Here is an 18679-nt window from a genome sequence, read left to right as displayed (position 1 = left end):
ATTTGAGCAGGTAGATTGCTGTATCTGTGAAGACCACTTAACAGTTTTAGAAAATGAAGTGAAAGCTGCACTGACAGCAATTGAAAGAAACAAATCACCAGGAGTAGGTGGGATATCAGTAGAGTTAGTCCAAGCCACAGAAACAAGGTCCATCAAAATTTTAATAAGAATATGCAAACAAATATGGAAAACAAAACAGTGGCCCACTGACTGGAAACAGTCAATTTACTTTCCAGTTCTGAAAAAGGAGACATCAAAGACTGTAGCAACTGTTGGACCATCGTATTAATTTCCCACCCAAGTAAAATGATACTCAGAATCTTACAATAAAGTCTGTTACCATATATGGAACAAGACATGCCAGACATTCAAGCTGGATTCAGAAAAGGAAGAGGCACTAGAGAGCTTATTGCAAATTGATGTTGATTACCGGAGCATGTGAGAGAATGTCAGAAGAAAACCAGCTTGCATTTTGTAGATTACAGCAAAGTTTCTGACTGTTTGGATCATGAAAGGCTATGGTTAATTTTAAAAGAAGTGGATGGGCCACAGCATCTGATTTTTTTGTTGTGCAACCTGTACTCTGGACGAGAAGCTACAGAATATGGAGAAATGGAAAAGACAATAATGCTTGGAAAAGTTGAAGGCAGCAGGAAACATGAAATGGATTGACTTACTCAAGAAAGCCACAGCCCTCAGTTTGCAAGACCTGAGCAAAGCTGTTAATGATAGGACGTTTTGGAGGACATTCGTTAATAGAGTTGCCATAATGTCGGAAGTGACTTGATGACACTTATCACCCACAAACACACTCAGCTAATTATGAAATGGTGGTATGATCCCTAGCCGCTGGATATATCACATTATAAATAGTTATTTCAATACTGTCAAATGTATTATTTCCTGAGTACGTAATGTCACAATCCCAGTCTCTCTTGGCACTTGGCCCACTGACATCCACCTGCCACCTTGGCTCAGTTCCTGAGCTAAATCACAGAGGAGATGGGATTTGAGTGAAACATTTCATCTCATCCAAGCTGGATAAGAACCAGGTAGCATGCCACCCCCAGACAGATTCCAGTTACTGAAGTTTTAGCAATGTAATGTTGGAAGAGAAGGTTTCTGGCCTAGGTATGTATGTGACAGAGGAGATAGGGTTCACCCTTCTCCAGTTTCTTGCTACCCCTTTTCTTCTGGGTTTTCCTTCAATGAGATGGAGCTGTTCTACTTGTGTTGAGGAATGCTAAACTTATGCTACCAGTGTATAATTTAGATAGCAGAATTGTAGTAGAATCATAGAAATATAGATTTCGAAGGGCCTACAGGATTGTCTTGTCCAACCCCCTGCACAATGCAGGAAATTCACAACTACCTCCCTCCCACACGCCCAGTGAGCCATATTCCATGTCCAGAAGATGGCAAAAAACCTAGGATCCCTGGCTCATCTGGCCTGGAGGAAAATTGCGTATTGACCCTGGGTATGTAAGAAAGAGCCTCGAGAGCCAAGCACTGACGCAACCCTTCCTGCCCTCTCTCTCATGATCTGCCTAAGTTCAAAGAATCAGCATTGCAGTCAGATGGCCATCTAGCCTCTTTTAGAAACATCCAAAGGAGAGCCTACCACCTCATAAGGAAGACTGTTTCACGGAGGAACTGTTCTAACTGTAAGGAAGATCTTCCTAATGTTTAGCCAAAAACTCTTGATTTAATTTCAACCTGTTGGTTCTGGTCTGACCTTCTGGGGCAACAGACAACCACTCTGTACCATCCTCTGTATGACAGCCTTTCAAGTACTTGAAGATGGTTTATATGGTATATTTATAGAAGTATACATGCTTTAGTTTTCTACAAGAAAAATTCTTAATATATTCAATGTTACACAGAAATAAAGAGAGCACTTGTTCTATAATTCCACATATCTTAGTGTCAGCCATTTGAGAAATAGGTAGGGAAAATAAAAGTAAAAATAGAAAATACAAATTTTGTAGTAAACAGAAGAAAAGTGTGTTTGGACAGAAGCAGTTTCATGGGGTCAAAATAGAACTAGGAACATATTTGGATATAGAATTAAATATAGGAAACACTGAACCGTTCCATAGTAGATTATGATATACATTATAGGATATTAATTGTAGACAAGTTAGTCACATTGAAACAAACATGTCCATGAAAGTACGAGTATCACCTCCTGTAAGGTAGGACAATAAACTGCTTGTTTTCCTGCCAGTTCTGCTGTTCTTTTGAAGAGCATGCTGTAGAGGTTGACTACATAGATCCAGTCAACAGAACTGCAGATTCAGGTTACTGGCTTCTACTGTTTCTACCAATCTAGACCAACGAGCGAAACTAGACATTACATTTAACTTGTGGCCACCACAGGGACTTGCAGTCAGAGGCCAACTACTAGTTGCCCGTGGGAACTCACTTCAACACAGTTGCGGGACTGTTTTGGGTCAGAACAATGTCATGGGAAGAAGGTAGAAGAACCTCCTCTTTGTGTAGTGGTCTTGATTCAAATTGGACCCCTGTTGCTTTATAGAAGTGAGTTCCCACAGGGAAACTTGTAGCTACAGTTTGACTGCAAATCCCTGTGATGTCCCTGAGTTAAATATATTGTCTAATTTGGCTTAAAGTCCCTGGAGGAAGGCAAGCAGCCTTTCCTAAGCAAGGAAGCCCTTGTCCTGCCTACTCTTTGGGTGAAGATGTCAGCAACTTCTTGATGTGGAAACGCATCTTCTATTTAAGTGTACCTGTTTGCCGTATATACAAGAATTACTCTCTAATGCTGTAACGTTTTCATGTAAAAATCTACATCCTGTGTTTTGATTGAGCAAAATCTTGTCTTGAAAAGGATTTCTTGCATTCCAAAACAGAGAATGTTTAAGTTCTTTTCAGTACTCCAGCCAAATTTCCAATTTTTCTATTGGAACAATTGAAAACAGTCTGGGTGGGGGAATGGAGAGAAACTGGGCCTCCCCAACTTCTGTGGCTTTTTTTTTTTTTGAGGCTTCATATCTCTAGTAGCAGTTATTCAAAATTCTGTATTCCATAGTATGTTGTTTGCCAGTTGTTATTCTTTGGAAGCTGAAGAAATAAACACTAAATAGCCATGAGCTCTTGCCTCCAGAAAATCCAGTATAGTTAACAAAACTGTTCTGCAATTATAAATAATAATTGATAGACTTCATGCAACTAAACTGTTGGGAAATGAGGCATGAACTTGACGATGAGTTCAAGGTATACGTTTTCAGGAAACACTTTTGCAGCCTGCACAGAGTGTTCTGATTCTGTCATCTGGAAAGGTACTGGGCTTGCATTACACAAAGTCCTCTTGCACATGTCATGGTAGGGCTTATTACAATTGGCCCCTTTCTGTGCATGTCTAACTGTTTATTTTGGTCTTTTTTTTAACAGTGCATAGTAGTAGTACAAGTGAAAAATATTAGCTATATCATGTCCAACTTATAAAAAAGTGAAGTTTATTATGGTATCTGTTGATGTTTTTAGGCGCAGGCATCGATCTAGCAGTAGTTCTTCATATGGATCCAAGCGAAAGCACAGCCGAAGCCGATCAAGAGGTCGAGGAAAATCAAATAGGTCTCAGAGATCAAGATCAAAGAGCAGAACAAGAAGGTATGGCATCTCCCTCTTCTCTCCCCCCGATTGAGATTAAACGGGTAGTACATTTTTTATTATATGGTCCCTTGCCAAAGCGACTGTGGTGATAGTCATCTTGTGTAAACTTTAGAGGGTTTCTTAGATTCTGTGCAAGAGGTTGGACTAGGATGACTTGCCTTTTTCTCTTGTCCTGTAGTTTTAAATGAAGCTGCTGATGGTGGAAAGTGCCATTAACTCACAGCCAATATATGTCAACCCCAAAGGCTTATAAGGCAAGAAACAAAAGAGGTGGTTTGCCATCGCTTGCCTTTGAGTAGCAACCTTGGGCTTCCTTGATGGTCTCCCATCTAAGTACTAACCAGGGCCAACCCTGCTTAGCTTCTGAGATCTGATGAGATCAGGCTAGCCTGGGCCAGTCATGTCAGCGCTTAAACTACTGGTCATTATAAGTGGCTAAATAGCTTTATACTTAAGTTGCGGTGTACAAGCCAGGATAATAGCACAAGAAACACTTTTTAAAGGGTTGTTACATTAACATTGCTAATAGGTGCAATGATCTGAATAATAGATTTGGGATGAAAATACGGTTGAAGTTGCAAGAATGCTAAGAGCATGAAGGAGATAACCTACAGTGTGTTGGATCCAGACCATCATGAATGGAATTCTGCTACCACAATAAGGTTTTCTTCCTCCTTTGCTTGGCACACCTTGCACATCTTGAAACTCAGAGGACCCTTGGGGACTGCGAGATTTGTGGTTCAAGGAGGTGCAGCTGCAAGGGAAAAAGGCTCCCTCTTCTGAGACCAGCAGATTATCTTTAGATCCAGGTCTGTAGGTATAAATGAGCAGGAGTCTTATGACACCCTAAAGAATAACAGGTTTTTATTCTAAGGATTTCTTTAAAGTAGGTCAGCATGTATGTAGTCCTACAGTAGGGGCTGTGGCTCAGTGGTAGGGCATCTGCTTTGCATGCAGAAGGTCCCAGGCTCAATCCCTGCCATCTCCAGTTAAAGAATCTGGCAGTAGGTGATGTGAAAGACTCTAACAGCGCATTCTTGAGAAGCGCTGGCGGCCCACACCAAAGGCCTTTGGAGGCTGGTGAAGGCCTACTCTGACGCAAGGGCCCACTTTGCCGGCGTTTGTGGCCCCAGCACCGGCGTTTGTGGCCAGTTGCTGGCTGCTGCCACAGCAGCATCAAGCCTGGCCACCAACGGAGCCTACCGCCAGTGTCCAGCCGCTGGCAAAGGCCGCGTCATCGTCACGGGAGGCGTTGCCGGGTCGTCCCAGTGTCCCGGGAGGTGTTCCCAGGGCGTCACAGCACTGGCCAGGGGCGGGGCTGCCGTTATGCGATGTGTGGATAGATATGAGCCGTTATGCGATGTGTGGATAGATATACAGGTTACAGTTGATTATCTTGCTGTTGAACAATACTTTTGAGCACATGGGTGTAAATGGGATCGTAAACATCTGTGGGTCAGTAACTCTTTTCTGTACTGATCTCTTGTGTAATTATAATCAGCCGTTAAAAGTTCTTTACTGTTTTCGGCGTGGAATGATAGCTTGCTCAGTGTGAGGCATAGAGCTCTTTGTTTAGCTCTGTGCCCTTGGTTTAACAAAGATAGCTGGGTAATTGGCCTTCCATTTCTTAGATATGTCATCATTTTTTTATGTGTATAGCTAGTTTTACTCACCCCTTTAAGGAGATTTACATTGAGCTTTACTGTAAAAAAGGCCTCTGAAACGGAATACACTGACATTTTTGTCAGTAAAGAAAGCTAATTTTTTTTAACATATAGCCTTCCTTATTACTTAGGTTAGCGTAAATAAAAAAAAAGTCAAGCTAATTAAAACATGCTAAAATTAATTCCTAGTATAAGCTTAGTATAGATCACCAAACCCATTTAATACAGAAATGTCCATGCTTATGAAAATTTGGGCTTTGGAGAGTGTGTAGGAGAGTTGTTCTGTAGTTTCGGGGAACAGAAGGGTTCTGTATAAGGGGAACTCAGGGTTCTGTATAATATTTGTTCAGGTATTTAGAGTTAGGATTTCAAATTTTCATGCCCTAGTTTGAATGCCAGGGCATTCACAGTACAGTAAGCTTTTAGGAAATACTGCAGCTAAGTATTTGTGGGTGTGTGGTGAAAATGAAGATAAGTGCACAGTGTCAAATATGCAAAAATAGTCGTGAATGTAATTTTTTGATTAAAGTATTAAAAATGGAAAGTCTGCTGTTTTCCATATTTGAGGACTAATATAGGTTTTCATAATCCAAAAGATAAACACGTTCACATTACAAGTTTTTATTTTATTTTGGATGCATCTTGAGTAAAGAATTGAAGCTGTCTGGGAATATAGTATAGATTCAAAATTGTCCTCTGGCAAAACAGTACAATGCAAATGTGACTTAATAAGATCACAAACTGAATTTCAACAAAACAACCAAGATTTACATTAAATTAGGAATTTTAAAACTGATTTAGTTTGTTTTACTGAGCATTTGCTTAATAACATTTTGCCTTCTTGCAATCTTTTTAAAGACAATAATTTGCCTGTGAAATGCGGGCACATCCTCAGCAGAAAAATTGAAAGCAACAGCTCACTTTCTGAAACCACAGATATAGTGATATAAAGAAATATTTCAGCTCTACAAAATTTAATAAATCATCCCATTTCCTAATTTGATCATATTAGATGCTGATGTGGAAGAAGCATTTCAAATACCATCTCCTCATTAATATACATCAGTCTGGGGAATGGAATAGAATACTTATGCAGAGATGTCACAGTTAGTGTTTCTTAGTTTACTAAGTGGAACAGGTTGATGCGATACTGAGTGCTATTTGTCAATGTCTTGTTAAAATGGTTTGGGTCGAGTTATGGAGTCCAGAAAGACGGCGGCTGATAAATCAAAAGTGGATTGAGTGGACAGGAGGCAGTGATTGATACTGTGACAGGATATGAAGAAAGGAATCTTGATACAAGCATGCACAATATTGAATATGAGGAGGAAAATGACCCTGGAGTATGGATATTATTCAAGGAAATGAGAATAATAATATCAGTTTGAAATTATTGCCATGTGAAGATTAGAACACGGCTGTTCTTATTGCTCTATTGTTTGTCTGTAGAATAGTAGTGGTAGAATTCTGTACATTTCACATATATGTTTTGCTGAAGGCTTCCAGTTTATTTTATAATTATTCCTGTTAATTGTGAAAGTAGTCTTTTCCATATGTGTTGTATGACTTGTTTCTTTGAATTATCAATTCTTTCAGTTTAGTAAAGCAAAAAATGGCAAACCTTGACCTAGTTTTGTGTTCCAGTTGTATTGTAACACACCAGTTTGTTTGCATAGCAAACATGTCATAAAGGGTGGGGTTTTAAGTTTCTAAAACTTCAAATACAAATGATATTGAAAATGTATCAATTTTAAGATTGGATGAAAAAATAATGCCTGGAATGAAAATATCATCTCCTGTCCGCTGCTGAAATCAGGCAGAAATTATGTTTCTTGATTGTTGGTAATCAAAGCCATTATTCCCAAAATTCCTCCATCATAAATCTTTAATATTTTTATACCAGTTGGATTCCTGTGCTCCCCTCTAGGATGAGAGTTCACATTTAGCCATGCTGAATTGTTTAGTTAAAACAAATCTTTCCATATGTATTTGATGTTAGTTTTGTGTGTGCTACCTTGTGGCATAGGCATCTATTTGTAAGATTTATGTCTACTGACTGTCCCTTGTGATAGAAACATATGTATATTATCTTGCATAATAAGTACAAACGTAATGGCAGTGGTGAACCAAGTTAATATGATTTTGTCCAATGGAAGTCCAGTGTCATTTTAGACTGTTAATATGAACAGCATTTCCAAGACTTGGAAGGATCCCATACTATTGTACAGTAGCTGAAGTACAATGCCCAGAACTAAACACAGTAGCCCACATGAGGTCTTTCTCAAACAAGGACGATGTTGACTTTTTGGAAAAGATTCATAAGAGATAAACGAGGGCAATGAAGGGTCAAGAAGGCAAGTCATACATGGAAGAGCTTTGGGAGTATGGTGAGTCTAAATCAGTGGGTTTCAACTTTTCTCAATTGATGTGCACTGCAGTGGCGTAACTGACAGCTGTGGGAGCACTGCCGCTTTGTAGCATTCACTACATGACAGCATTTGGTCAGCAGTAGTCAGCTAATTGCCCAGAGATATTACAAAAAACCCTCTTGTCACAAACAGAAAAAAGTAATACTTATCTTTGATAAAATGTGACCCTTGGCTTCTAGTGGTGTGTACAGATTTCTAAAAATCCACTGCCACATGATGAAGAGCTACCTGAGCACTGTTTTTAAGCGTGGTCTTGTTAACTTCACAGACATTTTCCTGCTGCTTGAGAATGCACTTTACTTGTAGAGGCTGTACCCCTACCAATCGTATTGAGGGCTTTGATCCACAAACTGTAATTCAGGAATTGAAAGTTCTCACCTCATTATTACATTTGTGGTTTTTTTAAGTTCAGAAACAAGAAATCTGCCGGTACTTGTGGCTGACAATTCATACCGAAGTACAGGTAGAGTATCCCTTATCCAGACATCCCATCACTGGACTGATCCGAAAACCGGACCTTTTTGAGCTGGCATGCAGGCAGATCTGTGCTGCCTGCTTTCAATGTTTCCTCTCACCTAAAAAAATAAAATACAGTGTACACTGTATTGTAGGTGGAGACTGAAAGCCTGCAGTTGTTTGTTTGTTGTCTGTTGTTGCTCTTGTTTAACAGCTGATACAGGTATTCTGGTGAGATATTTACACTTTTAAAAACATAAGAGACACTATGCTGGATCAGACCAAGGCCCATCGAGTCCAGCAGTCTGTTAACACAGTGGCCAACCAGGTGCCTCTAGGAAGCCCACAAACAAGATGACTGCAGCAGTGTTATCCTGCCTGTGTTCCGAATCACCTAATATAATAGGTATGCTCCTCTGATCCTGTAGAGAATAGGTATGCATCATGACTAGTATCCATTTTGACTAGTAGCCGTGAATAGCCCTCTCCTCCATGAACATGTCCACTCTCCTTTTAAAGCCTTTCAAGTTGGCAGCCACCACCACATCCTGGGGCAGGGCGTTCCACAATTTAATTATGTGTTGTGTGAAGAAATACTTTTATCAGTTTTGAATCTGTCACCCTCCAGCTTCAGCAGATGATCCCACGTTCTTGTATTCTGTCCATGTCATGCATAATTTTATAGACCTCTATCATGTCTCCCCTTAACTGCTTTCTTTTCCAAGCTAAACAGCCCTAAGCATTTTAAGTGCTCATAGGGCAGTTGCTCTAGTCCCTTGATCATTTTGGTTGCTCTTTTCTGCACCCTCTCAAGCTCTGCAATATCCTTTTTGAGGTGTGGTGACCAGAACTGGACACAGTATTCCAGGTGTAGTCTCACCATAATTTGTACAATGAAAGTATGATTTGCTTTCTGGTGGTTCAATATAAACAAAATTATTAAAAATGTTGTTTAAGATTACATTCCGGCTATGTGTATAAAGTGTATATAAAATATAAATGAATTTTAGTCCCATCCCCAAGGTATCTCATTATGTATATACAAAAGTTCTAAAATATTCCAATGTATGGAAAGATCCGAAATACGGACCACTTCTGGTCCCAAGCAGTTCGGATGAGGGGGATACTCAACCTGTATTACTATTTAACTTTATTTCCAGTTAAGCAGGAGTTTGTAGTTGTGGAAATTTTGTAAAGATTGTTGACTGAGAAGAGTTAGTCAAATATTGTTGCAGGTCTTTAGGATTAGTGTAGCGGTTAGAGTGTTGGACTAGGATGTGAGAGACCAAGGTTCAAATCCCTTACTGTGCCATGAAGCTTGCTGGGTGACCTTAGGCTAGTTACTCATTCTGAGCCTAACTTACCATACTTCACAGGGTTGTTGTGAAGAGAAAATGGAGGAGGCCCCTGTGGAGGAATAAAAATGTACTGAGCAAGCCATTAATAAACAAATCTCTGTATCTGTCATATGAGGATTGGTTCATATACTCATCCAAAGTGGTTTCAGAGGGTAGTTGTGTTGTTCCTCCAAAGAGGACTTTGTATGGGTGTGATGGGAAAATATGAATACTTGCTTGCTTCCACCATGCCTATAATGTAGTGCGTGAAGCAACCTGTGCAGTGATTACTTTTTTACACATTACTTTTCTAAAAAGGAAGGGTGACATGAAGTGTATGTGGCTCATTATGGGTGTGGTAGAAGCATGTAAATGTTCATGCTTTCCCACAGGACTTGTTGAAGAGCTGCTGTAGGTTATTGTATGAACAGGTATAGCAGTAAAAAGATCAATAAGAGATATTCTGAGCTTTAAGCATCAAAAAGAAGAAGATCTTACCTTTCTTAAAGTGCTGGAAGCTGACTCTTTCTGTACAGGAATGATCCTGCTTTTACTTTGTTTGAAAAATCATTTCCTCTCATTTTATGGTTGGCCAGCCTAGCAATATTGACAAGCATGCTTTGTGTTACTGTTTCATGCTATTTAATCTGTTGGTATAAGGCAGTGATGGCGAACCTTTTAGAGACCAAGTGCCCAAACTGCAACCCAAAACCCACTTATTTATCGCCGAGTGCCAATGCGGCAATTTAACCTGAATACTGAGGTTTTAGTTTAGAACAGGGGTGGGGAACCTTTTTTCTGCATATTTATAACATCGTTCTACATATTTATTTATTTACATATTTACATATTTATAACATCGTTCGGGGGCCATACCAGGCGTAGATCTCCTGGTGTGTGTGTGTGTGTGGGGAAGCTAGGGTTGCCAGGTCCTCTTCACCACTGGCGGGAGGTTTTGGGGGTGGAGCCTGAGGAGGGCGGGGTTTGGGGAGGAAGACTGAACAGCCATAGAGCCCAATGGCCAAAGTGGCCATTTTCTCCAGGGGAACTGATCTCTATTGGCTGGAGATCAGTTGTAATAGCAGGAGATCTCCAGCCACCACCTGGAGGTTGGCAACCCTAGGGGAGGCTATGCAGAGAAGGCTTGGAGGGTGCCTCTGCTCCCCCAGGTCTTCCCCCTCCTCCCAGGTGGCAGCCAGCGGTGGGCCCAGGCAACTGAGGTGCCAGGGGGGCGCAGCTTGCAGCCTGCTGTCAATCTGCAGGGAAGGAAAAGAGGAAAGAAAGGAAAGAAGGAAAGAATGAAGGACAGAAAGAAGGAAGGACAGAAAGAAGGAAGGAAGCAGGGAAGGAAGGAAGGAAGGACAGAAAGAAGCAAAGAAAGGAAAGAAGCAAGGAAAGAAGGAAAGAATGAAGGACAAAGAATGAAGGAAGGAAGCAGGGAAAGAAGGAAGGAAAGAAGCAAGCAAGGAAGGAAGGAATGAAGGACAGAAAGAAGGAAAGGAGGAAGGAAGGGAAGAAAGGACAGAAAGAAGGAAGGAAGGAATGAAGGACTGAAAGAAGCAAGGAAAGAAGGAAGGAAGTAAAGAATGAAGGACAGAAAGAAGGAAGAAAGATAGCAGGGAAAGAAGGAAAGAGAGAGAGGGAGGGAGGGAGAGGGAGGGGGAGAGGGAGAGAGGAAGAGACAGAAAAAGAGGAGAGAAAGAATAGGAGAGAGAGTACAGAAAAAGGAAGAAAAGAGAGAAAAGCCTTCACACACACGCACAGCCGGCTTCCTGCGACCGGGCTTCAGCCTTCCCACCTCCCCCAAGTCCACAAAAGTCCTCCACCTGATCGACTGGCTTTTTTCCCTCCCTCCCTCCCTCCCTCCCTAGCGGGCGAGAGAGGTTTCAACCCCTGTGCCGCGCGGCGTGCAGGGACGTTTCGCCTTCCCCGCTTGGGGGAAGCGTCTTCCTCCCTCCCTCTGTCCCGCCTCCTCTTGCCGATGGCGAGCGGGGGTTTAAAAGGGCCGCAGCGTTCCTGCACGCTGCGGCTTCAGAGAGGGCCGTGCTGCGCTTCGTTTCTCTGGCAGCTGCAGCGGAGCCCAGGCTGGGCCAGGAGCCTTCTTATTCCTCCTCCCAGAGACTCCGGGGGCTGCTTGGGCGCAAGTCCCGCCGGCCGCCACCGCAGCACGCCCCCCCCACCGCACGGGCCGCTCCCGCTCCCCGGCGCCGCTTCGCAGGCCGCTTGGCTGGGCTGCGCGCTGGGCAGAACCAGGGCGGCGGCGGCTCCTCTTGGCCGAGCGGGGGAGGCGCCGCAGGTGGCGGCCCGGCCTTCGGGGGCCTTTTGCAGCGGGCGGGCGGGCCCGGCCTCCCTTGCAAGGAGCTGTGTCCCTGCAGCCCCCGGATTGCTACGGGTCGATGAGGCCGGGGCTCCGTCCGGGGCAGGAGTCGGGGGGGGGGCAGGCTGCGCACCCCGGGGGTCCCTGAGGGCAACCGCTCCCGGCTCGCCCACTGATCCCCGCCCCCATTCTGAAGCGCCTCCCAGTCTGACCTCGGGCGTAAGGAGCCAATCCGGAGTCGCTGCGGACCGCCCGTGGCTCGGGGCCAGGCAAAGCCCGGGAAGGGAATGGAAAGGAAGGCTGCTTCCCGGGGGCTGAGCGGAGGCGGCCGGGCGCGTGCCGGCAGAGAGGGCTACACGTGCCAGAGGCGGCACGCATGCCATAGGTTCGCCATCACGGGTATAAGGTGTGAGTGGAGACTTCGGGGGTTACCGCACTTGTATTCCCAGCGATGTATTAAGAGTTTGAAAACGTTATAAAAAATACTGTTCGCACTTTGTTTGGCCCCTTTAGCTGTGAAGGCGTTTTCCAACCTTTTATAAGCTGTGGTATCCAAAAACCCTTTTAAAGCGATGTTTTTTATAACGTTTTCAAACTTAATACATCGCTGGGAATACAAAGTGCGGTAACCCCCTTCGCTGGTGTATATGGTATAAAAAAGTTAAAGCAGTGGAATAGTACTTGCTGTTCTATGCCGATGATGCTCTTCATCTCCTATTCATGTGACGCATTAAATGGAGAGCTCTATATTTAAGGGACCTTTTCTACAGTAAAGGCAATGTTCTAGGTTGCCATAATATAATAACTTCACAAGAAGGGCACAGTGTAATAGTACAACACAGACTCAGTCTTGGTTAACCCAGAGTACTTCATACTAAAGCAGAAGTGAAACTGAAGTAGACCAGATCCACATTATCACCTTAGACCAGGGGCCCCCAACTTTCCTGGCACCGGCCAAGTGCATTTCTCCCTTTCCCCTCATTGCTCTCTCAAACCTTGTTCCCAGCTGCTGCCCAGCCCTTTCCTCTCTGCCTGATTCTCTTGGTCCGATTCCCAGGACTTTCTCCTGTCCCACTACCATTCTCTATCCCAGTAAGCCTTGGCACTTCCTCATGCAACAACCTCCCCCTGCTACCCATTTCTCACCCCACCACAAAGCCTAGATTTTGGTAATTCTTTATTCTTTTTTATCTGACTGATTCTCTCTCTGCTGCTAGCTCCCACACTGCCCAGCTTTGACAGTATCCCAATCCCTGCCCCCCTCCCCGCCCTCTGTTTCATTTTATCCCCTTCCTTTGGACACTTCCTTTATCCCCTTCACTTCTGCTTTACATGCAACTACACAGGGGAAGGGCATATTTCCCTACAAAAAAAGTCTCTGGGGCTGCATTCAACTAAGTGTTTTTGATGCTTATAAGGTAAGCTGTTTGTGTATTGCCAGTAAACTTCTCTCTGCCCTGGTTTTTTTCTCTTTCCCTCACTATCCCTTGTCCATAAAACTGAACATTTGGATTTAGAACTGCTTCCTTTTTAATTATTCCCTTAAACATGCTTCTTTATACACAGACTAAAGGTTCCTTGATATGGATCAGGAATGGTTTCATACACATGTACCACTTCTTTGACAAAAACCAGATTCTCTCTTCTTACTAACAACCTCTCATGCCACATGGCATATTGGTGAGGAGGATCTCTCAAGCTATAGGTATGTGTTTTTTTGAGGGTAGAGGGGTTAGGATGCTGCTGGGGGAAAGTGAAGTTAGGGATGATCTGCTTCTGCAAAGTCCTGTTTGTGGGAGTTAGGATCCAACCCTGGGTTATTAATTCTGTGGTGCAAAACTATGTAACTTTCAGGGAAGGCTTTTTCTTTTATAGTCAATTTACTTTTGTATGCTCAGGTTTATGAATGGCTACATATTTTATCAACCTTCCCCCCCTTAAAACCTCAATAATATAAGGGAGATGTGAAAGGAAAACTAGGTTTCACTAAAAGCTTTGGAAAAAACTTTCAGCTTTCTTTGAATTAATCTCTCAAGGTTGTATGTATGTTGATTTAAAAACCCGACCTATATAATTTTTAACATGCTCTTTTTCAACTGCTGTTTTATTCTTATGTACCGTTTTCTATGCTGTTCTGAATGTATCTCTTTGGGCAGGTATAAACTATTGTTGCTAGCAATAACAAGGTTCTCTGGGGGATGTATGCCTCTATTTTTGTTGCCACTGAATAATCCATTCACATTCTTATGTCACGTATTTATCCTTTGAATGAAGACTCGTTTAAACAGCCTTACCCATTCTCAGAGAATGAAATTAGCCAATGAAGGGAAAACCTATGACTGTTTTTCAGCCATTCATAATGATGAATTTATTGCATGGGATATGGTTGAACGGAAAATAAAGGGGCCTTGGGGGACATAATGGTGAGTGAGCAAATGCGGGTGCTAGTTTGTTCTAATAAGTTGGGTAGTTGGGAAGAGGCCTGGGAGATGGATTCATTCTGTTTGTGTGACAGAGGGAGATAGGGAATGGAGGATCCTTTGTTATGTAGGAACAACCAAATGGTCTTTGGTTTACTTTCAAAGTTTCAGTTTTATTGAAGCTAATACAAAATATTTTTTTCCGTTTGCTCTAGCTGCAGCAACAAAATAATGCTGGAATAAATGATGACTTTTGATTTATTCTTAAACTCTTAAATAGTTTAAGAATGAATTTGAGAGCCAATGGAGAGACGCAGATAAAATGGAGTAGAGCAACTTAGTTGAAGTGGGGTAGTACTAGGTCAGTGATGGTGAACCTTTTAGAGACCGAGTGCCCAAACTGCAACCCAAAACCCACTTATTTATCGCCGAGTGCCAATGCGGCAATTTAACCTGAATACTGAATTTAACAACTCATACGTTAACATCTTTTGCCTTAAAAGAAAAACACAATAACAGAGCTTTCAATGATACAAAGAACTTTTTATTGAAAGGTAAAAGTTTGCATTTGGCATGCTTTTGAACAATTAATGTGATTTTTGCTGTTGTGTGCATGCTGATAATTTGTCCACCCTTGGCTCATACTTTGTAAGTTTGAGAGCAACACATGCAGCACTCAGGTCATCTGTTAGTCTGTTTCTGGTGTCAGATTTGATATAATTCAAAGCTGAAAACAGCTGCTCACAAGCATAAGATGATCCAAACAAAGTAAGGAAAGCAATCCCAAGTGCTTTCATTGACTTAAAATTATTTGGCAGAGAATTCCACACTTGAAGGATTTCATTTTCAGAACTAACTGTGCTATCCTTTGTCATCCCTTCTATCTTCTCAAGTGTTTCACGCAGGTCATAGAATTTATTTTTCCAGATAGAGCTTTCTTGAAATTCTATTAGCTCCATTTCCAGATTTTCTAAATCTAACCAGTGTAGGCAGGAAAGATCAAGTTCTTCAAATTTGGCTTTATCTGGTGAAGTAAGAAAACACAGGGTTGTCTCCATCTTACGAAACTGTAAAAATCTGTTGCTGAAATTCACCTGTGCAGCTGCTACAATACTAGAAAATTCCTTGTAGATTTCCTGATGGCTTGTAGGATTGTCTGCAAATGTTGTAGAATTTTCTAAATGCATTTTTAGTTTTGGAAAATATTTCAGCTGCCCACTTTCAAGGTCTCTTTCAAAAACCTGCAGTTTTGATATCACACAGTTTTGATATGTTTTGATATCACAAAACATCCTTTCTGCTGTTTTCCCTACGCCTTGTAGTTGTTTGTTCAGTACATTGAAGTGTTGTGTAAAATCTGTAAAAAACATGAGGTTGGTAAGCCAGGCCATATCAGTGAGCTGTGGATATTCCTGCCCTTTTTCATTCATAAACAGCCGAATTTCATCCAAGCAGGCTACAAATCTCTCCAGGACTCGTCCTCTGCTCAGCCACCGGACATTATTGTACATAAGTAGACAATTGTACTGTGCCTGAACCTTCTCAAGAAGTGCTTGAAACTGTCGACAATTCAGAGCACGAGCCATGATGTAATTCACCATTTTTGTGACATCTTTGAGGACATCATCAAATTTTTTGCTGCTGTCCCTGGCACAAAGAGCTTCTTGATTTATAATGCAATGGAACTGAATGACTTGATGTTTTGTTTCTTTAACAAAGAATTGTATGAAACCAGATGCCCCCACCATAGAAGATGCCCCATCACTAGTAATTGAAACCACTTTTTCTGGTCTTATGTCTTGTGACAAAAAAGTCTCCATCACAGCATCTATCCCTTGTGTTCTTTTAGGCAAAGACACCAGTTTCACCAGCTCTTCTCTCATGATGTCACCAACAGCATAACGCAAAATTACTGCTAGCCTTGCATGATTATTTATATCTGTGCTTTCATCCAAGCACATGGAGTAAGGCTGCCTTTTGTAAGTCAGTGGTGAGCTGCTGACAAACATCACTTGCCATGCGCTGGACTCGATCTTTAACAGTATTTCTGCTAAGTGGCATCTCAGAGATGCGTTGAATAATTTTATCCTTGTTTGGGAAATCATGAAAAAGGGAATTACTCCCAGACAACATGGCTGTTTTGATAATGTCCCCATCAGAGAGGGGCTTGCCATGTTTTGCTATGCACAGTGAAATTTGAAAACTGGCAGCTGTCAGATGATTTGTTCTAGAAAGAGTTGGAAATTTCTTCTAGAAATGAGGCTTGGGGGAAGCTAGGTAGACAGACAGATACATCCTGGCATGACAGGAGGGTCAAAGATATGGCCCACGTCTGAGAACAAAGCCACTGTAGTACCAGCAACATGAGATACCTGAAGCTTCATGGACCTTTGTCTGTCAAGGTCAGTACTGTCTACTCACTGCAAAGCAGGTGTTCTACCATTGAACCATGTCCCCCACCCCCAGCTCCTCAAGTACTTCTGAATTCCATAGATTTCAAGGGGAGAAAAGTATTTTCTTCTATTTAGCTCTCAGACTGAAACCAAGAGGACTAAAGGCCAAACCACGCATTAGGTTAAAGATCCATTACTAGATCTCCACATGGTTTTTTCACCCTAAAATGCAGCCATAGGGACAGACCACACTGGGCTGGGAGGATATTAACTTTCTTCATTTTCCCAATTAAAAATGTCCTCCCCAACTGGGTGGCTATTTTTCCTGGTAGACAAATCTTTTTCTGTCTTCTTTCCTTGCTAGGAGATAATTGTACCTGGTGTGGAGGGGAGGGTTCAGCTGAGACGTTAGTACCTTGTCTCTGTAAAGGGCCTTTTTAAAACAGCTGCACCCTGGGACCAAGTTCAGAATTAGATATATAGGTGAGTCAGCACGGCCCTTAACATTCTGTAAGGGGGAAAAACAATGTTGATGTTTGAAAAGGGAGTTGGAATGGGGTGAAGAGAGTCAGTTGGATGGTAAGGGATGATGAGAAGCTGACACAGTAAGCAGGGATAAAAAAAAAAAGGCAGAGCAATCAGTGTGGTAATACCTACCTAGGAAAGCAGAATGGAAGAAACTGAAGATGGGTGGGGGCCCCAAACTGACAGGCGGGTGTGGCAAGGTGCTCCACAGCCGCCTCGGTCCAAAGTAAAGATGGGCAGGGCCCAGACAAACAGCTGAGCTGCAGCTCAGCTGAAAGGAGGGGGCATGGCAAGGTGCTCGGCCACAGCCTCCCCGTCCAAACTGAAGACAGGCGGGGCCCCAACAAACAGCTGAGCTGCGGCCGACAAACAGCTTAGAGAGGGAGGGGCTTGCCCTGGTTCAAGGAGAGATAGGGCGCCAGCGCAGGCTTGGGGAGCATGGGCTTGGGGAGAAGGAGCACCACACCACGGCAACACAGCACAGCCCTAGGCAGACGCGACTGCTCCACGCCTGCCCACAGAGAGGGCTCGGCATGTCGCTTGCGGTACGCGTGCCATGCATTCACCAACACGGTACTAGGTACTCTTGAGTTGCTGTTCTAGGGACTATCAGGAAGGGACAGAAATAAGGGAAAAAAACAGTGTATGGATTCTTTGGTTTCAGAGCTTTTCTAGTTTTACTGTGCCCAGCTTTTAGTAAGTGGTCAGAACCCACACGTAACACATTTCTGCCCCTAGAGGACCTCCAGCACTCAATGTAGTAACAATGCAATAAGAGCTGGTGCTGGAAAAAAGAACATTCTTCTTTCAGATGTCTTCAAAGACAGTGTAAAAAAAATAACCTAAAAATGAAAGGAACCCCCTTCATATACCTGAAGATAGGTGCTTTGCAACAAGTCATGGAATGAAATATAAGTTCTGTGCTCTTGGCCTTGACAAATTTTCTTTGACTCTAGCCAGCCCAAAAATGTAGACGCCAGGCTCATTATTCAGTCTTCACAAAACCTAATCATAACCTCTTCACATTTTCTCATAATTTTATTAAAGCTGTAACAAAAATGTTTGTTGTGGGGAGGGGAAGGTGATTGTAAGCTGGATTGATTCTTAAGTGGCAGAGAAAGTCGGCATATATAAACCAATTCTTCCCCATTCACCTGTGGAAGAACTGGTTGGACTCAACTCTTTGTATTTGTACTGAGAACTGCTGATAGACTTTATGATAAAATCACTGCTGAAAATGCTAGGTGCCATGATGAAATTATCTGATCACGCCATCCATTCTGTAGTTGATTTTATGGGTGAAAAACAACAAAATCAACATCAAGGATAAATTACAAATGTTTGTAATGCCTAGTTTGGCTCAAAGTTACTATCTTGGCTTATGTATGAGAACCTTGAATGTATGCGAGGACATTAGCCTTTCCAGATAGAGGATTAGAGAGCATGGAGTAGATGAGATTGCTAAACATTAGAGAAAGGCTGTAAACCCTGGGTTGTTTTCT

At 42.5% G+C, this 18679-nt stretch overlaps 1 protein-coding gene across 1 annotated transcript in view; it reads left to right on the top strand.

The window, feature by feature from the left end:
• RSRC1 (arginine and serine rich coiled-coil 1) overlaps positions 1 to 18679 on the top strand; it is a 270622-nt gene that overhangs the window by 10051 nt on the left and 241892 nt on the right. The window contains exon 3 of the mRNA XM_056849746.1: positions 3508 to 3633. Coding sequence (XP_056705724.1) covers positions 3508 to 3633 — 126 coding nt within the window. The remainder of the gene's footprint in view (positions 1 to 3507; positions 3634 to 18679) is intronic.

Source organism: Euleptes europaea, chromosome 5 (assembly GCF_029931775.1).
Source record: "Euleptes europaea isolate rEulEur1 chromosome 5, rEulEur1.hap1, whole genome shotgun sequence".
Lineage (NCBI taxonomy): Eukaryota > Metazoa > Chordata > Lepidosauria > Squamata > Sphaerodactylidae > Euleptes > Euleptes europaea.
The sequence above is the reverse complement of the archived record's forward strand: the minus strand, read 5'-3'. Positions and strand labels throughout refer to the sequence as shown.